The 21,489-nt window shown below is 53.3% G+C and overlaps 1 protein-coding gene across 3 annotated transcripts in view; it reads left to right on the plus strand.

The window, feature by feature from the left end:
* The window catches only part of FBXL18 (F-box and leucine rich repeat protein 18), a 47,704-nt gene extending 36,903 nt beyond the window's left edge, over positions 1-10,801 (plus strand). For all 3 annotated transcript variants that reach the window (XM_026011370.2, XM_072753214.1, XM_026011369.2), the window contains one exon: positions 6,014-10,801. In XM_026011370.2, coding sequence (XP_025867155.1) covers positions 6,014-6,170 — 157 coding nt within the window. In that variant the 3' untranslated portion in view covers positions 6,171-10,801. The remainder of the gene's footprint in view (positions 1-6,013) is intronic.
* Positions 10,802-21,489: the final 10,688 nt, after the last annotated feature.

Genomic DNA, 21,489 nt, shown 5'->3' on the forward strand with positions numbered 1-21,489 from the left:
GTGCTGTCTAAAGTAGCAGCCATGGCCCCTGCCTCCTGTGCTACAGTCACCTTCTGGGGACAGCATCCCCAGCAACTCTGTGCCCGCCCTGATGCATGTGACTCAGGTGGTGGCAGGGCCTACTACTGCTCTGTAGGTTTGGCATTGCTGTGGTCACCCTGCGAGGGAATGGCTCTTTGCTGCTCCCAGGCTAACCCGCAGGGCCCTGTCTGAAAGGCAGGGACACTCAGGGAGGCAAGGTGGTGGGCAGAAGATGCTTGTGCCCTGCCAAGTCCCCTGTTTGCTGCTAAAGTTGTCTGAAGTGAAGACATGCCGGTTCTGAAGCTTGGTTGTGTGCTCCCCAGAAGGCAGGGGCATTCCCAGTGCCAGCGCCCTCGGGGGCCACGTCATTCCTGGTCTTTCCAAGCCACGTGTGTTTACTTGTCCCTGACCTCCGTTGTTTGTCACCCTGAGGGAGTGTCGGGTCAGAGCAGTGTAGCCTCCTTTTCCAGGAATGTCGGGAACCTGTCCTGTCCATGGGCAGGAGCAGGCGCGACCCGGGTCGGACGGGGTCGGACATTCCACTAGTTGGGGTCAGGTCTCTGCCTCTGAGGCCCTGTGGAAATTCCTTCCCCCAGGCGTGCCGGAGTGCATTTCTCAGCAGAGTCTCGTGCTGGTGAGGAATGTGGGCCCATGAGGTCGACAGACAGTTTGCTGCAAGTCGTGAGCCGCCCAAGCTGCCTGAGCCGCAGTGCAGGGCTCCCTGCGCCTGCCCCCGCCGCCCTACTCCTTCCTGGCCAGCACCTGGGCTCAGCCCCCGGGCCTCCTGCTCCGATGAGCTGCTTTGTGCCCCGAAAATGCATCCAGCTCTGTCTGTGTTTGTGTTCTGTAAATGTGTTTAGAAACGAGTAAAGTTTACAGATGGAGCAATTAATTGTTGAAGTCTGGGGAACCCTGGGAGCTTTAGAACAGAAAGTGGATTTTAAAATACAGAATTATCACTGCTTTATGGCCTTAATTGCTGGTAAAGGGGCAGTTGAGCTCCATCGTGAATTGCATCGGCTTGCCCTGTTTTCGCGGTGGGTTTCTGGGAGCATTTTGTCATTCCTACCTGGAATGTTGAGATGCACGTGATCCGGGAAAGGACCAGGCTGACTGGCTTGGCTTCTGCAGGTTTGGGGTGGCAGGGCAGTGGAGGGGGACTGATGACCCTCAGCCTGGCCTCAGAGCTTGGAGGCTGGCGGGTTCTGGCTCTGTTTGTGAGGGAAGCCCCCAGGCTGAATTGGGAGTGGACAGGCCTTAGACCAGGTGCCGTGGGACCCACTGCAGTCCCTAGCCAGTGGGTGGGGGGAAAACGTCAGGAGCCTGACTGTCGCCCACAGCTACGGATCAGTGTGGAAGATGATCAGTGATGAAATCTCTTGTGGTCCAGATTGTCCAGGCCACCCGAGTGGAGGGATGAGGTCCAGAACCCCATGGTGTGGATGCATCTGCTGTTGAGCAGCAGGGAGCCCTTTCCCACCAAGTAGTCTTTCCTAGGGCCCTCCACGGCTGTGAGGGGAGGCTCGGCGGGTAGAAGCGGGGTCTGGGCTGATTCTTGGCCAACTGTCTGCCTTTGTGCTTCTTGATGACCGTTAAGGCATGTGTGGGTGGCTTTTCTAACTTATCTTACTGCTTTGGCTTTTCTGTAAAACCTTTATCTTGGGGCGAAGAGGCCATCAGCTTCAGTATTGTTTCTAGTTTCTCTGGCAGAGAAGCACACCCGGCAGGTGTTTGGTGGCTGATTGAACCAGTTCCGCCTCCAGGCTGTTTCCCAGTCTGCCCCTCCAAGAGGCTTTCCAGTTCCTTGACACCTTGAGGTCCCAGGGTCCCCACCCTCACTCAGGAGTCAGGCCCAGACCGGTTCCAGCACAGTGACTGTGCAGGACGTAATTTTCCTGAGCCCCCGCTGTCATCTGCCTGTGTCAGAGATGAGCATGGAGCCCAGGCCAGTTCTCTCTGCTTCTTTGAAAGGGGCACAGGCAGGCGCAGAGTGGATTTACAAGATTAAGTTGCCCTAGGAGATTGGGGAGTCTTTCCCCAGCCATTCTCCATTTCGATCACTCTGGGACCCCATTCTCTTGACCCAGTTAGGGTGGGTCAATTGCCTTCTCACTGTAGCCCTTAAGTGATGTCTGAGTTTGTTGAAGGCTTGTCTTTTGAGGTATAAAAATGTTTTGACCCAGTAACCCTATTTTTAGGATTTATTTTGAGGATAGAGTTCAAAATGCAGAAATAATTATGCTGTATTAAACGATGCTTATCAATATAATAGTATGGGGGAAGCCTCCTTATGTGCCCACCTGGGATGATGCCTGGGTGGGTGTGCTGCCAGTGCAGGCGAAGCAGGAGGTCCAGGGAAGCCAGCCTGAGGCTCGGGAGTGCTGGGTACCCTGTCTGTCAGGCCAGAGTGGACATGTCCTGACTGCACTGTGGCCACGCTGTGTCTTTGTTTAACATAAAGATGGCAAGGACCAGAAGGAAGTACAACAAACCTGATGCAAGTTGTGTGCACCTAAGTCACATCTGGAACAAATGTGTACAGTACAACAGGATAACGTGTGACAGCAGGACATGGATGAGGAAGTGGATAGGGCAGGTGGCTGGCCCAGCTAAGGCGGGGTTAGGCTCTCTGTCCCCGGGAGAGGGGCCTGTCTCTGACCTTCTGCACATATTTTCTGTCCTTTTTCCTCTTTAAACAAAACAATGGTTTAGAAACAAACAAAACCTCTTTTCTGCTTCCCAGAGTGTTCAGAGAAGGTCTTTTGTATCCTGAGATTTTTGGATAGCTGAAGGCACCCTTTCCAATGCCCGTGGTATGTTCACAGCAGCTCAGGTAGAGATTTTTCTCTGCCGTACTTCCTTTCCCACCATTACCAATGGCAGAGTGTAAGTATAGTTTAACTTTTCTTCAGTGCTATCCTCAGGCCCTCCAGGAACGACAAGCCTTCTGCCCCATATAGGGGAACCTCTGTTGACCCCCTTCTCATGATGTCTCCTCCCTGCCTCTCCTGTCACCTGTGGGAGCTAGGCAGCTGAGCTCACAGGTGCCGGGTTTTAGAACGAGTGAGCAGACCCTTGTGCGAGGGTCTCCTCTGCTCCTTGTTGAGGATCCTGGCTGGCGGTTCCAGGACAGCTAGACCTGCTACCCAGGTGGGCCTGAGGAGCACAGGAGACCTCCTCAGGATGCCTCAAGCTGGTGCCGGGGGGTGAGCCCATTGACCCTATGCCAGACTCTTGTCCTCTCAACTCATGGCCAGAAGCCACAGCCTTGAGTCTTTACATTAGGAATGCCATTGCCCCTGATCGGGGGAGAAGTCCTGAGGGGAGACTTATTTTGCCTTAGTGACTTATCAGTCACTAGCCTACAATGGCTTGTAAATATGGGTAACTATAAGTTTTATTTCATTGGTGCTGTTTTTGTTTTTTGTTTTTAAGATTTTATTTATTTAATCATGAAAGACACAGAGAGAGAGAGAGGCAAAGGCAGAGGGAGAAGCAGGCTCCATGCCAGGAGTCTGACGTAGGACGCGATCCTGGGTCTCCAGGACTACACCCTAGGCCGAAGGCGGGGCTAAACTGCTGAGCCACCGGGGCTGCCCTTGTTTTTTTTTTTTTTTTTAATATTTCATTTATTTATTCATGAGAAACAGAGACAAAGAGAGAGACAAAGACATAGGCAGAGAGAGAAGCAGGCTCTATTCAGGGAGCCCGATGCAGGACTCGATCCTAGGACTCCAGGATCACTCCCTGAGCCAAAGGCAGATGCTTAACTGCTGAGCCATCCAGGCATCCCTCATTGGGGCTATTTACTTAAATCTCAAACTAGGAGATCCCTGGGTTGCTCAGCGGTTTAGTGCCTGCCTTTGGCCCAAGGCATGATCCTGGGGTCCTGGGATTGAGTCCTGCATCAGGCTCCCTGCATTGAGCCTGCTTCTCCCTCTGCCTGTGTCTCTGCCTCTCTCTGTGTGTGTCTCTCATGAATAAATAAATAAAATCTTAAAAAACTCAAACTATATATTTTTTGTTTGTTTGTTTGTTTTAATTTTTATTTATTTATGATAGTCACACAGAGAGAGAGAGAGGCAGAGACACAGGCAGAGGGAGAAGCAGGCTCCATGCACCGGGAGCCCGACGTGGGATTCGATCCCGGGTCTCCAGGATCGCGCCCTGGACCAAAGGCAGGCGCCAAACCGCTGCGCCACCCAGGGATCCCCTCAAACTATATTTGAATCATGCAAAAGAACATTGTAACGTATACATAAGTTAGGAGGCAGGATGCAGGGAGTGGATTGCAGGACACCCCACGACTATCACCATCATTAAGAACTCACCTCCACCCTTGGGGCCCCTTCCCTCCCAGAGGGAGCCTCCGCCCTGTACTTGGACAGGAATGATTGCCATCTTTCATTTTTACCACTTCTCATCTCCACTCTGGGCAAGGCCCACTAGCTGTGTGATGTCTCTGGAGATGTTGCTGGCCATCCGGGTCAGTGGGGGCCAGGAGGCTGGAGCTGAGAGTGCACACGGGCTTCTTGAGGCCCGGGAGGAGCTTTGCAAAGAAAGTGACTGTGGATGTGCTCTCTGGAGCTCTGTCCAAGTCCAAGTGAATCCTGGTGTGAACTGAGAGAAAGCAGGAAGTGGTGTTGAATTGTGGTGGTAACACCTCTACTCGTTGCCCTGGGGACCTTCTGTACGTGGCTTCTAAGTGCTGTTGGGCCTGGCCACCTGGACAGCTGGAACTGCCCGGGCCTGTGCAAGCTGGGCAGCACAGCTTTCCTGGCTTTGGGTGAGAAATTAATCCCCCTTTAGCATCTTGACAGCAGCTTGTAAAGAGCCTGGGGTGGTGCTGGCCTTGGGAAGGGAAGGCAGGCAGGCAGAGGAGTCTTTGCATGCACATCCCACATCCGAGGATATTTTGTTTCAAGTAAATCACACAGCAGGTTTGCAGGCAAGGACTTGCCTGTGAGGTTCATGGTCACAGACGTTGCTGCCCGTGAGCAGAACACTGAGCTCAGAACTGGGAGGTATTTCCTGGGCGTCTCTATTGCCAAAACATCTAGCTTTGTGAGTACCTTTTCTGGCATTTACTTTACGTGTGTCCTAAATCCATCACTGCAATCTGCTGGGGGTCACGGGACGGGCTGTGGCTGTGGCTTCCTTGTCCCTTCCAGTGGGCATGGGCTGGAGAGGACTTGATTAATTTTGGCAAATGCCCAGGTTCCCTATCCTGTGGGCACCTTCCCAGCTCTTGCGCTTCGAGACTGTGGGACAGAAGTTTCTCCCATGACCAGACTTACCCTGGGGTCTTCTGTCTCACCAGCATATCTCCCTTGTCCTGGACCTGCAGCCGCCACTTCTGTTATGTGTCTTGGCCACTGCATGGGGTGGGCTGCCACAAATGGGGACCTCGCTCTGACCAGGGAGGGAGGGGCCCCACTCTGCCGCTGACCACCTTGGGTCGTGGGGAGGGTGACCCGAGACAAGATCTCTGTGGCAGTTGTTCGCTTCTGTGCTGTGCCGGGGGAAGACAGGGTGGGGAGGTAAGCTGGCAGCCATTTGTCACGAGTTCAGAGGAAGGTGTGCGCCCCCCAGCAGCAGGCTCTGGGAGAGCTACTGCCTCACCTGACTTGGGAGTTGGTGCCCCTTGAGGGTGGCCTGTGGCCATGCAGGTTTGGCTTCCTGTCCCTTCCTTCCACCCCTTATGGGTGTTGTTCTGGCTGTGGGGCCTGCAGTGGCTGTGTAGGAATGCGGTGGCCTGTTCTGACAGGCTGCTCTCCTCCTCTCTCCTTGGGTCCTCAAGAAGCGGCACCACCCCCAGCAGGTGCGGCTCCCTCTGCACCACCCCCTCCCGCCTCTCCCGGGCCCTCTGCCGCTCTGCTGGAGTTCTCTGCTGGAGTTCTGCTGGTGGGAGGGCTGGTGTGGCCTTGCCCGGCTACAGGTGGCCCCTCCCTCCACACCTCCAGGTCCCGCTAACCGCTTGCCTTTGGTTCAGTTTCCAGGCCGAGCGGCCCGCGCTGAACGTTGTCATCTTCCCTCTGCTCCACGAGGGCCTGACCAATGTCATCCGGGACGTCCCCATGGTGCACCTGGATGAGATCACCTTATTTAAAAGCAGAGTGGCTGAGGAGCCACCGAACCTGTGGTGGTGACGGGGACAGCTAGCACTGGGCGAAGCTGTTTCCAGCAGCCAAGCCTCCCGCCTGCCACTTTCACCTCTGTTCGTCTCCTGGGCTTGGAAGCAGGACTGCCCTGACTGGTGGGCGGCCTCACTACTGCCACTCACCGCCTGCCCCTGCCGGACACCAGGGCCCGTCAGGTCACAAGAGGAAGGACTTCCCCTCTGCCCGGACATTCTGTGTCCCCATTGTCCCCCAGAGCCTCCTGATGTGTCCTCTCAGTCTCTTGGCACTCAGTGAAATGTGGAGCTCATCTATGAGGAAGATGAGAAGGAAGAGCTGGTTGTCTGGGTGACCTGTGAGGCCTGCTGTGGGTGTTCCTGAACTGAGACTCAGATCCGTCATGGAGCGCTGACTCCCAAGGGGCCCTGACCAGGTACTCAAGGCACCACACAGGGTCCTGGTGCTGCCACTCATCAGCTCTCCAGGGTATCTCTGCTCATGTGTCCGTGGCCTCCTGCTTTCAGGCTCTGTGGAGGAGTGGTCTCGGACCCAGGGCTGGGGGTGATGGTGTGTGTGTGGATGGACGCACTCACACTGGGACATGATGGCACAGCTGGTGACCGTGTGCCCAGTGCCCCCTCCTCAGGCCAGCTGGGAGCACGATGCAGTGAGGAGCTCCAGATTTAGGGTTGTCCTTCCCAGCAAGACATGTTTTAACCCAATTATGTCTCCAGTATGTTTCCAGCCAGATGGTGTCAGACCAGTTCAGGGCCCCTGGCTGGGCAGGGACCGGACCCCCCCTAGAGCTTGGATTGCAAGATGAGGCCCGAGGTGTAGGGCCTGCCCTACAGCCAGCATGGCACTCAGCTTTAGAACCTATACTCTGTGAAGATCTGTGTTTCTGGGGAAATACAAACCTGGCTTCATTCAAGAAACTTGAAATATTAAAACTTAGAAAGGACATTTAAGGACAGAGTAGTGATCAGACTATCCCATTTCATATAGCTTTATTCAGCACTTTAAAAAATTCAGTGCAGCTATTCCAAAAATGGGGAGTGACCTCCCAGTGTCCAGGGCCTCCCTTCCTGTGCTGAGCCCACTGCCTTCTCGACTGCAAAACTCTTCCCCAGAGCCCATTAGCCCCTTGGCTGATGGCCTCCGAGGGGCTGTGATCAGGTTCCCTCCACTGCGAGTCCAGCCTTCACCCTCTCGGTGATGCTCCTGGAGACTTGCAGATGATGCTGGACACTGTTGGGCAGCTTCCAGCCAGGGGTATGTCAGTCCTGGAGAGGCTGCCTCCCCAGGACTCCTGGCCTCCCTTCCCCTTTAGGTTGGGGGTGCAGAGTCCACCAGGTCCTGCTCATGCTGCTGTCCATCTTGGCCACCATCAGCTGTGGGGCCCCTGGCCTGGCCATCTTCCCACTTTGTGTCTGTGGTGACCCCTCCCCATTCTGTGTAGTGTGCCCTGTAGCTTCCCTACTAAAAGACCAGGTTGTGGCCCCTGGGCTTTTCATTTCCTTTCCTTCCCTGGGTTTTTTTTGGGAGCACACAATTCAGTAACCCCCAGTCCCATGGGGTGGAGGGGATCTAGGAGGCCAGACAGCCACTGCAGGCATCAGTCCCCCCAGGGTCAGGCCCTAGGAGGAACCATCTGTCTGGTGGGCTCTGCTCCCTCCTCCCTGCCCCTGTCTAAGAACACAGGGGTCACTTCCCTCCTCGCCTGCCCTGGGCTGTGGCTGGCAGTTCTTTGCAGCCTCTCTGCAGGCCACCCACACACAATCCTCCAGCCTTCACCTTCAATGTCCCGATGTGGTCTGAGCCATGCCTGGCCTTACAGGCCAAGGGACAGGCTGCCCTGGGGCATGGGGAGATAGGGCTGAGGTTCCTGGAGGGCCTCATGGCTGTAGACGAGGGTCTGAGAGTTGGTAGGTGCACCTCCCCTCCCCAGTTTTGGGGTATTTCTTTCAGGTGGTGTCCAGAGACCTCCAGGCAAGGGTGGTTAGGAAGGGTGGTAGGGGACTGACCACTCCTTATCCTCAAAATAAGGGTGTGGCTGGTCACAGCCTGACTGGCAGGGCAGTGTCACCCCGGGGACGGGGGGAGGTGGCCCAGGGACTGGGGTGGGTCTGGGTGCCCTTCTCTTCTCCAGAGTGGCTCCGGGGGCTCAAGCTGGAGAGTGAGCTTTCCACTAGGAGGTTGTCTGAAGGCTGCGATTGTGTGTTCACGTACTCTCCTGGATGGTCTGTTCTTCAAGAGCAAGCAGTTTTAACCAGCAGCATCACTTGTGCCAACAAATAGGGCCGGGAGGGGCTGTTCACCTGAGGCTGGGGAGCGTGAGCTGCTGTGGAAAGCCGCCCCCAAACCGTAGACCTTGTAGTTTTAGTGTCTCTGTAACCATCCTTCTGCTAGAGCAGGAACTTCCACGGCTTCTACCCCTGAGACAGGACTCACCAGATGTTAATAATGTGCTTATTCTTGCTAAGTGCTGTTTTGGCAGCGGTGTTAATTGCAATTTATATTCTGCAGCATTTTATGCTGGGAAAAGAACCCACCCTAATGGTCCCCAATTGGCAGAACTGGCTGTTAAGTGTGGACCATATGCTGCCTGCTGGGCGGGGCCTGGTCAGCACTGGTGGCTGTGCGTGTGTATGCGTGCATGTACATCTGCGTGCACACACATGAGTGTGGCCTGCTGGGTACATGTGCATGGTGTGCACGCGTGTGCGTTTCTGCATGTGATCAAGTGTGTGCTTGTGCATGTGTGTGTGCGTGTGTGTGTGTGTGAGAGAGAGAGAGAGAGAGGGAAGAAAGACTGGGGGAGGTGGTGGTGGGAGGGAGAAGAGATAGGGCATTTATCCGTTTGTTAAAATAAAAGCCCCTGCCCTCCCAAGGCCACTCTTCCCACCTGTGCCCACCTACCCCTAGCACCCTGTGGGTTGCTCCTCCCCCTCTGCTTGCCCCCTCCTCCTCACATGCCTGATCCTGGGGCTCTGACTTGGATGCCATACCATCCCACAACCTGGCCGGAGGGTCTGAAGGTGCTCGCGAGGGGAGGCACTTGGAGCCTGAGGAGAGCAGAGGCCTGCAGCCTCCCTTCCCTGCCAGTGGCATTGCATTCTCATGTGCAAGTATTTTTACTTCCCAGCCCAAGGAGGCTGGACTAGGGACACTTGACTCTGTCATATGCTTCAGGGGGTGGGTCTTATCCCTGCCTGTCAGCTGTCCTTGAGGACCCAAAAATTCATGGATCTGGGCACCTGTGTCCACCAGGCTGCTCAGGCCCTGGGATGACCCCCGCACACACTTCGGACAGCTCTGTGAGGCTGGGTGTTGAGGACAATGCCCCCTTAACCACCCCTGCACTGAGACCCACAGCTATAGGCCGCTTGGCCGAGAGGATGAAGCTTGGTGGAGGTCTGGCCGGGAAGGCTGGGCCAGGGGTGCAGGGCCGCGGGGGCTGCAGGACCCGGATGTCTAGTGGCCCTCATGGGTCTGAAACCAACACAGTGGCATCCTGATTGTGCCAGCTGCCTTCCCTGAGTCTGTGTCAAGAAGGCACTGATCCCATGGCCTCCCCCTACCTTGCAGGAAGGGAACCCTCCCGTGGATCCACCGTCACAACATCCTCCTAGGGACACTGGGGGTGCAGTGGGCAGCCTCCTGCTCCCACCGGCCTTTATGATCTGCTCCTCGGGGGTTTGAGAAGTGCTGAGGCCTTCTAAGGAAAAATAATAAGAAATGAGAAATTAGTGGATGAGGATAATGCAGTGTGGCCTGTGGTGGCAGATTTCAGTGGTTTCAGCCAGAAAACCTGAGGTGCTGGAGGTGTGGAAGGGGACATGCGTGCCCATACTGCCTGTGGCCTTGGCCCTGAGCCTCCTCTGCCTCTTTGACAGGAGGGGACAGGATTGTGCAGCAGGGGCTCTGGTGCTCTCACAGTGCCCACCGGCCTCATTCACATTGGGGGTGTGAGATTCTCAGTGAGAGTCTCTGAGGTCGCCAACACAGGCTGGATGGTGTCGCCTGAATGTCTAAATTACTTTCTAGAGCTCTTTCAGAAACCATGGGGTGGGTGGGCGTTGCATTCGTGTCTCGGGGTTCAGGCACCCCTTGTGCCCTGCTCCGGGCCAGCCGGACGGGGAATGGAGGGGTGTGGTGTGAGGTCAGGGAGCCATGGCCACCACCTGGGAGGCTCAGTCTGTGGCCGAAGCTACTGCTCAGCTAAACCTGAGAGGGGCTGGTTTTGCGTGACATCCTAATGGTGTGGGCCGGAGGCTCTGCTGTGCTCACCGGAGTGGGAGAGTGGGCTGGGGGGCAAGGGGGTGAGAGAGGCGGCCACGTGACCGTGCTGCAGGTGGGGTGTCCCACCCTAGGACCGACCCCGCTGCTACCACTGCCTGTCCGTGTGACTGACCAGAAGCAGTTGAGCTCAGCATGTTTTTAAAGGGGGTGGGGGGTGAGTCGGTGGGGGGCTCACGGTATGTGGTGACCAGGTGCTAAGTGACCAAATATGTGTCACCTGCCTTTCCACACAGATCTCCTTGTCCGACTAGCGATGCCGACTCCTGAATTTTGTGTTCAAATGACATTTTGAATGGGTATTTTCATGTAAACTTGTGGCATGTGGAAAGTTTCAAATAAAGTGGACTTGATTTAGAAAACCAGACGATCATGCAGTCCTTCCGCTGGGGACACCCCCTGACCTTTCCCCTGCGACCTTCCTCAGCCCTGGGGGTAGGACAAGGCGGGGAGAGGGGGTGCTCATCACCCTCGGCTATTCTGACTTTGGGGTTTACTGCTTGGAGACATGAGACCCCAAGGGGGGGTCTGCACCTGCCTGGAGCCCCCAGGAGGCAGCTGCTTGGATCAGCCTTCGCAGGCTGGGGAGGGAGCTGTGGGTTGCTGAGCTGCGGGAAGAGCTGGCGGTCTGGTTGGGAGGTACACGGGGGCACGGCCAGGCCAGAGCTGTGCTCTGTTCCCCAGTGACAGCTCGGGCCCTCATGCTGCCTGGTGGCCCACTGACAGAGGTGGAATCTGAGGACCGTGGGGCTGTGTCCATTTTATTTTACATATGTATATATAATTTTTTTTGAATGGTGGTAAAATATATATAACAGCATTTACTATCTTCACCATTTCTAAGTGTCCAGGGGCATCGAGCACATTTGTGCTCCTGTGCAGCCACTACCCCCGTCCTGGCTCCAGAACGTTCCATCCCCCCACACTGAGACTCTGTCCTGATATGCACTAACCCCCACCCCCTTCCCACCCCCCAGCACCACCATCATCCGCTGTCTCTTTTGAGTCTGACGACTCCGCAGACCTCAAAGGAGTAGAATAACACAGGATTTGTCCTTCTGGGACCCAACTTATTTGCAGCATCTGTTTTAGGCAGAAACGTCCTTCACCAGACTGGGCTCTGAGAAGGGGTTCTGGTAGCAGCATTGAGAGGGTGGAGGCAGCTGAGCCAGAAAGACCAGGGCAGAAATGGGGAGCCTGGATTTGGGAGGGGCCAGGGTCCCCAGGATGCTACGGGACAGAGGGATGAGGATAGGGCTGTGAGGTGGGCTGAGGAGGGCTTGGCTCTCCTCACTCCCCACCTGGTCCTCCAGAAGAGAGCCCCCTGAGGCAAAATGGCGATTCGGGGGCAGGGGCCTCCATCCCTCCCAACTGTCCCAGCCAGTCGCCAGGCTTGGCATGCACCTGCTGCAGCAATCCCCACAATGCTCCACTTCTGCCCAGAGCCACTGAGAAACGGAGGAGACAGAGCTCGAGGGGTCAGCTGTGACCTACCCAGGAGGGGCAGGACTGACCAGTGTGCCGCCCAAGCCAGACTAGACTGGAAACCTAGGAGCAAGAAGTCCCAGCGGGTTTGCTTCAGACACACGTGTGACCCGGTGGTTAGGGTGACAGGTAAGTGGTGGTGCGGGGTTGGGGAGCTGGGGTTGGGGAGCCAGGGCTGGGAAACCATGAGGTAGAGGCCACTGCTGTTGTATGACAAGCCACACTGAGTCAGAGTGTAGACGGGCAATTGGGAGATGCTCATGGCTTCCACGGAGCAGGTGTTTGGGCAGGGCACAGCCTCAGCTTCCTGGTGTCTAGGGGCTCTTCTGAGGGCTGGAATCTTCTGGAAGCATCTTAACTTAGGCGACAGTGGTTGGTGCTGGCTCTTCATGAGGACCTCAGCTGGGCTTGTGGCCAGGACACCAACGTGTGGCCTCTCCATGTGGTCTGTCCACCTGGGCTAATTGGGTTTTCTCACAGCATGGTGGTTGGGCCCCAAGAAAACCTGGAGGGTGTGCCCATGGCTTGGACATCCCATAGCGTCACCTCCACACATTTTTTGTTTTTTTAAAAAAAGATTTTATTTATTCATGAGAGACACACAGAGAGCAGAGACACAGGCAGAGGGAGAAGCAAGCTCCCTGCAGAGACCCCACTGTGGGACTCAATCCCAGGACCCCGGGATCACAACCTGAGCTGAAGGCAGATGCTCAACCACTGAGCCACCCAGGCGTCCCTCCACACACTTTGTTGATTGAGATAGTCACTGGTCAGCTGTGTTCAAGGGAAGGGGACACAGGCCTGCTTGCCCCACCCGCCACTGGGGGTGTCATGTAGAAGGAGGTCTTCCTTTGGAGAGCATGTGGAATGGGAACTAGCGTTGTGGGATTTTTAGCAAGTGCCTCATGGTCAGGGAAGAGCAGCTGCATGCAGAGCTGTTGTCTGCTCCTGCTGGTCTCACCCTGCCCGCCCTGCCCATGGCCTTGTGGCGTTGCAGTGAAGGTGGGAGGACCAGCCCCTTTTGGCCAAGTCTGGGAGGACTTATGTTTCCCACAGGCCTCCTGAGCAGATACCCCACTTTATGGGGAGCACTGTTCTGGAAAGGGCCGAGAAATGTGAAGGGGCTTGGTGCTGCCCGGAAAGGCCAGGGCTCACACTTGGGAGTTGGCTATGGAAAGCAGCGTGGCCTTTGTCCGTAGGCTGAGCCTCCAAAGAAAATCAAAACCATCTAAGGTAAAGCCTTTCTTTGTGGCAGAGAAGAAAGAACCAGGGACCCTTTCCGATGTGGAGGGTTTGCATTGGAAGCTTCGGGAGTCGAGGCTGGTGGACAGAGGGAGGACAAGAATGACAAGCTTTGACTGTCACCAGGAGCTTTGTGCAGGATTTACTTGTTGCCAGGATTTACTTTTCCTGGCGGTGGAGGAAAGCACTGCGGAACCCTGACCTTTTAGAGCGGAGAGTCTTCTTGGGGCTCTTGGGGCCTGCCCAGGACCCCACCGTGGTCAGGTGGTGGTGGGTGAGAGAGTGAGTGTGTCTCCTGCTGCAGATCTCAGGCCAGGAGGTCACTGATGTCGCAGAAGATGCTTTCACTTGGACCTTTCCTGTCTGATCTGGCGCCTGAGCCGCGTGAAGTGGCCGGGTGTGACTGTTGCCTCTTCTCCCCAGCTGTAAAGGTGGCACGCAGCGCCGCAGGAGGAGGTCGGCCAAAGTCAGGAGCAGGGAAGCCCTGAGGACCATCCACCCCAGTGAGGAAGGAAATGGAGGTCCTGCAGGAGGGGTGCAGCCTCGGAACCCCCTCGGACTCCCTGGGCCTGGCCTGGAGATTACTTCCCTTACTCACACTCATGCCACACGCACCCCCAACCCCCCACCTGCTCACACCGTTACAGGCCCTCACTAGCACAAGCACGGATGCACACGGACATACACACACACATCCACTCACACATGGCTCCTCACACAGATACCCCCAAACGTTATAATTCACACATGCACACATATTCCTACATGCATATTCTCGCAAACCTGCATTCACAACCACTGCACATACCCCCACCCCAGCCATCACACAGCCACATGTTCACACCAGCACCCACACCCATACCCACTGACACACACTCATGCTTATGGTTTTGCGCATGGTCACTCACACCCCTGCACTTACACACCTACACACACATTGGATTTCATGGTGTTCATACACCCACACTCTTACACATTCCTATTCACACCCTCAGACTACTATTGTGTGCACACACCTTTACACACTTTAACACCCCAATTACTTAATAGAACCAATTCAATTAAAGGTGAACTGTTCTATTATGTTTATCCCAGAAAATTTGAAAAATTCAGAGAAGTAGGGCAAAGGGGAAAAGCAATGACCCATATTCTCAACAGCCACAGGGAACCTCTGTTGATATTTTAGTTCATGTCCTTGGAGTCCTCGTTCCAGGCTTTTAAAAAACGTCCTTTGGCTGCGATCACCCGACTTAGGATCCTGCCTTACACTCATGTCAATAAAAGCATCCTGTGTCCTTCCAGACTCGTCAATCTAACGATGCGGTTCACTGTCACATGGACACTGGTCCCCCGTCGTTGGACAATTAGGTTGTATCTAATTAGCCACTCTTCCAGAGAAAGCTGCTCTGATACTCCTGTGCTAGTGTTTTTCTATATTTAGAATTCTTTCCTTAGGAGAGACTCTCATTAGTGAAATTTCTGGATCTACATATGAATTCTTGAAGGCTGGGAGGAGCCTTCAGGGGCTGTAAAAGTGGAGTTGTATTTTGGGTGTGGGCTGAGCATCTTTCCACAGGGTGATCTGGCCCACACGTCAGTCCTCGGCTTCAGCTTCAGAGCTTGGAGGTTACCTCCCAGTTGCCAAGTTCCCCAATTCCAAATGTACTAATTACCCAGGACATCGATGATTATTAAGGCATATAAAGTAGCAAATGCAGATAAATGAAAATGAATAAATGTCAGAGGATGTCAATCCTACCAAATGGTGATTCCCCACCCAGGTTTGCCTTTGGGTCTAGGGGAGTGGCAACCTGCAGCTGGCCATTCCCAAATTAAGGAGTGTGGTCACAGCCAGAGCCCCCCCACTGACTACCTGCACAGGCCTGGGCCTGGGGCCTGGCAGTGTCCCGCCAGGCCATCCATGGAGGTGAAATAAGGGCCCCCAAAGATGTCCATGCCTGAATCCCCAGATCCTGTGACCATGGTAGGTTACACAGCAAAGAGGAAGTAGGTTCTCCCATCAGTGGGCTTTGGGACAGGGAGACTAGCCCCGTGTAATCCCGAGGGTCCTAGAAAGCAGAGGGAGAGCCTCTGGTATTGCTGGAAAGACCAGGACCTGAGGAACGTGGGTGGCCTCTAGGCACGGGGAAAGTCCAGGAGACGGCTTCTCCCCTAGAGCCTCTGGGACGAACTAACCCTGGTGACACCTGGAGTTTAGCCAGTAGGATTCGGGTCAGACTCCTGACCTCCAGGACTGTACGAACATTAACTCATGTTGATGTAGCTGTCAAGTTTGTGGTCCTTGACCACACTGTTGGCAACGGGCAACGAACGCCCTGTCGCCTCCTGCCCCATCCTCCCTGTGCACAGAGCTGCCGGCCAAGAGGAGCCACAACCACCGCTTCTGCCAAAGGGAAGGATTTCTGGTGACTTTTTTCCTTTTAATTCTTTTCCATCCTTTTCCAGATTTTCTACAACTGTCATGGGTGAACTTTGTAAACAAAACAAAATACACACACATAGGGAAACAGGGTGAATAAAAGTAATTTCACGTAAAGCACAGTATGGAGCTTTTTTTTTTTTTTTTTTTTTTTTTTTTACAGTATGGAGCTCTTAACAGGAACAGATCACATCTCTGTGCAATAGAACAAAAGGTTGTTCACAGTATGTTGATCCCAAAGGCAGGTTGCAGGGTCCTACACAAGCTGTGATGACAAGATCAGGCTAAGTTTGTGCAGAATAAAACCTGGACCAGCACAGGTACACACTGGCTATTTGGTAGAGAGGTCTTGGTGGGTGTGGGCTACCTGCCGTGAGGTTGGGTTCAGGGTCCTGGGAGTCGTTCAGACCCTCCTGGGATGGACGTGGGCCCTCCTGAAGAGCTCCTCCCTGGGTCCAGGAGGTGGGAGCTGTTCACAAAGCCTCAGTGGGCTTTGAGGAAATCCTTCAAAGGCACCAGCCGGGTTTTCTACTCTCTGTCTCTAATTTGACTGCTCCTGGGGCCTCTAGGAGTGGAATCATTCAGTGCATGGTCTGAATGTTTGTGACCTCCCTCAAATTCATGTGTTGAAATCCTGCCCTCCATGATGATGGAATGAGGAGAGGGGGTCATTTGGGAGGTGATTGGCTGAGGGAGGAACCCTTAGTACCCTAGTAAAGGGACCCCAGAGTCCCCTTCCTCACCAAAGATGAAAGATCCAGCTATGTAGGAGCTTTTCTTTCTTTCTTTCTTTCTTTCTTTCTTTCTTTCTTTCTTTCTTTCTTTCTTTCTTTCTTTCTTTCTTTCTTTCTTTTTCTTTCTATTTTATTTATTCATGAGAGACACAGAAAGAGAGAGGCAGAGACATAGGCAGAGGGAGAAGCGGTCTACCTGTGGGGACCCGATGTGGAACTTGATTCCAGGACCCTGGGATCACGACCTGATCGGAAGGCAGACACTCAACCACCAAGTCACCAGGTGCTCCTATAGGAGTTTTTCAAAGCCCCTATGGACATCTCATCCCCCTGCTTTTCCTTTTAGATTAGTATACTATTTATTGTCTATTTATCAATAATTTGCTTAGTCTATTATTTGCCCTGACTGTGAATTGATGGCCTCATGCCACCACAACACTACAACACTTGTTCGTAAATATTTTCAACAGATGCTCACCCATCCCCCTACCTAGTTCCCTGAGAATGAGGCTTCTGAGCACCCTCAGCTCCTCCTAGCTCTTCTGGGACTTGGAACATGGGCCATTTGTTGTCAGGGCCACTGCTGAGCTGCTATTCCTACTGAGACTCCATCATTTTTTCTGAATAAACATTCCCCAGATTACTGCGGGCCTTTGGTTAATTTCCAGAGTCATGAAACAGTTAATTCTGATCATTTTTTCCAGTTTTTTTCCATTGTTTCTCTAAGAGGTGAGTTTTCAAAAGTTCCTACTTGGCCATTATTGCCCTGTCACCCCCGGTCACTCTTGACAGCTGTGTAATATTCCACTGGGTGGTGTGTTACGATGTCTTTAACCCATCCCCCTGCGGTTGAACATTTAGATGATTTCCATCTTCTCTGCTTCCATAAAATGCTGCAAATTAATAATATCACTTGACTAGCCTTTTACACATGTGCAAGTGTCTATAACAAATTCCCGGGAGTGAATTGCTGGCTTGGAGAGTGTATGCATTTGTAATTAGAAAGATACTGCCCACGTTGTCCTCCACAGGGGCGGGTTGGACCAGTTTGCATTCCCACAAGCAATGCCCAAGCATCTCTTCTTCCCACTGTCTTGCCAATAGAGGGTGTTCTCTAACTTTCGAATTTTGCCAATCGGGTGGGTGAAAAATAGCATCTAAGTGTGATTTTGCCGAGCATTTCTTTTATGAGCAAAGTCGAGCATCTTTTTATACATTTAAAGGCCATTGAGAGTTTCTTTTCTATGTTTTTTTTTTTTTAAGATTTTATTTATTCAGAGAGAGCACACAAGCAGGGTAAGGGGCAGAGACAGGGAGAGAGGATCTCAAGCTGACTCCTCACTAAGTTCGGAGCCTGATGCAGGGGCTGCTCAACGAACTGAGCCACCCAGGTGCACCTATGTTATTTTTTTCTTACTGGTTTTTAGACACTCTATTAGGGAGACAAGGGCCTTTGTTTTAAATCCCTAAGAAGTGCTTCCCCCACTTCTCACTTCTCGCTGTTTGCACATGGAAACCATTGAAGCATAGACTCTGTAAACTGCTTCTGCCCTCTGGGGCAAGACCAGGGCCATGGGCCTTCTGGGGGCTTTGGCTGCCTGACCAGCCAGCCTCAGGGACCCACCAGGTGTCTCTCCTGCCCATGGTTTCAGATACCCCCCTGTGTCCCTCACCATCCAGCTGCCTTTGACATTAGCCTCCAGGGGTGCTCTCCCCTGGTCCCAGCCCTTCCAAACAGAGGGAACCCCATCTTTTCCTGAGCTGCTTCTGTACCCTGTGCGGACTTCCCTGTTCATTGCCTAATTGCTATTATCCTCCTGAATTCTGTTTTGCAATCAGTTTTTCTTCCCTAATGAAATAAAGCTCATTTGAGAAACAGCCAATATAAACAAAGGGACGATAATGTAATCCCAACATTAATATTTCAGAGTGCCTCCTTCCAGCCTTTGTCTTTGTACTTGTATGTGTACGTACAGATAGGAGAGGTTAAAATGGGATTATACGCCACAGATGACCTTGCCCAGTGCTCTTTTTGTTTTTAATCTGCTACATCATGATTTGTGACAGCTTTATTTGCCTGAGTTACTTAACCAATCCCCTGTGATTGGGCACCCAGCTTGTTTCTAATTCTTTGTTTTTATAGATTTTTAAAAAAAATCTATTTATTTGATGGGGGGTGGGGAGAGAGAGAGAACAACCAGGGGGAGGGGCAGGCAGATGGAGATGAAAAAGCAGATTCCCCAGGGTGCAGGGAGCCGATGCGGGGCTCCATCCCAGGACCCCCAGGATCCTGACCTGAGCTGAAGGCAGATGCTTCACCCACTGAGCTACCCAGACATCCCTGTTTTTATAAACAGAGCTGCACTGAATGCTCTTATAAATGCAATGCGTGTGTGTATTCTTTTCTTTCGAACAGAAGGTGTTCCTAGAAATAAAATGGCAGGGTCCAAAGGGGTTTAGAATTTTAAGGTGTCAGTACGCCTCCAGAAAGAACAGGCACCGTCCCCCAGTAGTGAACGGAAGGAAGCATGGCTTCCTATCCTGTGGCTCATTTGTTCCCTCTGTGGATGAGGACATTCCCCAGGGAAGATGCTGGCCAGTCTCCCCTGTCCAGGGCGCAGGGTCGGCACAGCTGTTGAATGTTTGGGGACCTGCATTCAGTCAGAGAGAAGGTAGAGACTCTTCAACTGGGTTTGGTTCAAGTCAATCTCCGTGGAACACTTGTGTCTGGGGAAAAAAATCTGATGCTAAGGATTTTTGTTCCTAAAACATGTTGAAAATCCTAAATGTTAAACCAACAAGCAGCAGCAGTGAACCGTAGAGGCAGGAATGCAGTTGTCCTTATGCACGACAGCCTGTCTTTATACTGTTGTGGGTCCTTCTGGGCAGAGAAGTCCAGGTCAGTTGTGAGCCACTGACTCTGTGCGGTGGCCGAGAATAAATGGGGTCCAGTCCCAACCCTGCTAACCCCCTGGCAAGGGCAGGGCTGGTACAGGGCCAGCTGTGGCCACTGGGCTGGGCAGCAGGCTTTCCAGGCTCCCACCCTCATGGGGACCTGAGCCCGCCACCCAGCCCCCTCTCCACTTGCTCTTGACCCCTGAAGCCCCTTTTACGGTGCCCGGGGCCCAGCCCACCTTGGGTGGTCAGTGACCGTGTGAGGCCCGGGCTGGTAACCATACGTGTGTGGTCTCCCCAGGACAACTCCCCAGCCAAGTCTGCAACCCCAGGCCCAAAGTGAATGAGGGGGCCTGGGGCCACGTGTCCCCGCCCCCAGGTCCCCAGCAGCCCCGGTGAGCATGCAGAGCCCCTTCCCCGACCCTACCCAGCCTGGCTTCTCCACCTCCCCCTGCCTGGGCCAAACGGGGGGACACGACAGTCACCAGGAGAGAGGTGGGCCAAGGATGACCCACCGTGCAAGAGGCCCAGTTCACGCGTAAACACAGCACTTGTGTGTGGAGGCAGAACAGTTTCTTTGCACAAACGAGACTCTCAGCTCTGTTTCCCAGAAGCCCCGTATCTCAGAGTGGCGCTGTTCCCAAAAAAGAAAGAAAAAATATAGCAAGGGAGAAGAAAAAGCCTTTTGGGGCCCAAATAGTTGCTCCAGGACTTGCAAGTTGGCGGAGAACAACTCAGATCTGCTTGCCTTAGATCGGATCCACAGTAGTCCTCATACTTGTGAATCAGGAAAGGATCTAGTGGACACTGTGTTCAAAAAAACCCAATCTGTCCCACCCCCATCCTGTAGTAGCCTCCATGGTTTGGGTGAACCCTAACTGTCTAAGCAAATCAGGATGTTCTCAAGGTCATAGTAATTGGTTCAGGGGTAGGAATAAACAAGGAATCCCAGCTCTTTGCCAGTCATCATCCTAAACTGAGTCTTTAGAGATACTACTAAGCTGCTGGATCAAGCCTGACCTGAAGTCTGCCCATACCATTTCTTTATTGAGATAAATTCCCTTTATTATTAAGCCAGTTTGCACTAGGTTTTCTATTGTTTTCTAGTATTTGTTACCAAACACATCCTGGGAATGCATTCTCCCAAAGACTCAATGTAGCAATGAGGCCACCACAGGGAGTCTCCCTCCACAGGGAGACTGCTTCTCCACAGGGAGACTGCTTCACCCTGTGTCTCTCATGAATAAGTAAATAAAATTTTAAAAACAAACAAAAAACGAAGTATAAGATGTTATTAATAATGGGCAACAACATCTATTCCAGAAGGAAGAAAAGGACCCCTGACTCCTGGCATTCCCTCCCCGTGTGGCCCCTCTACGTCAGATAGGCCTGACCCAGGATCTGCAGGCTATTGCAGAAATGTTGGAGGCTGGGCCAGGAAGGACATGACAGCTTGAGCTTCCCTCCCTCGGGAAACCAGCCGCCACCTTGTGAGGATGCTCAGACAGCCGTGCAAAGGCCCGAGCAGGGCCCTGAGGCCTCCGGCTGAGTTGACACCTCTTGGAAGAGGAGATTCCGGTTGAGTTGAGCCTTTTGATGACCGAAGCCCCAGCCAACATCTTGACTGCCATCTCGTGGGAGAGCCCGAATCAGAGCCACCGGGTGAAGGGGCTTCTAGATGCCTCTTCCCGTCCCACTCGGCTGAAATGGTGTGAGACAATTAGTGCTGCTTGTGTGGAGCTGCTGAATTTAACAAGAAACTCAGGCAGGTGTCTCTAGAAACGTCCATCCCTAGGCAGGGCATGATGAAGGCCCCTGGAGACCGACGAGGAAGTCCTTATAGGGTCTGTGTGGAGGGCCGGTGATTTCCACGTGCAGGAATCAGGAGAAGCTTCCCAACAGACAGGAGATCACTACCTGCCCTTAAAGCTGAAGTGTGTCTTCAGCTCTCAGCCTTTTCCATTTTATTTTTTTTTTAAGATTTTTATTTATTCATGAGAGACACAGAGAGAGAGAGAGGCAGAAACACACGCAGAGGGAGAAGCAGGCTCCCTCCATGCAGGGAGCCCGACGTGGGACTTGATCCAGGAACTCCAGGATCACGCCCTGAGCCAATATCAGGTGCTAAACCTCTGAGCCACCCAGGGATCCCCATCATTTGGGCCATTTCCATACCTCATGCCAATTGCTGATTACTGAGTGCACCAGAGCTGGGTCAAGGCAGCGCCCTGTGGCCTACCTCTGCAGACTTGCT

This window comes from Vulpes vulpes, chromosome 3 (assembly GCF_048418805.1).
Source record: "Vulpes vulpes isolate BD-2025 chromosome 3, VulVul3, whole genome shotgun sequence".
NCBI classification, from domain to species: Eukaryota; Metazoa; Chordata; class Mammalia; order Carnivora; family Canidae; genus Vulpes; species Vulpes vulpes.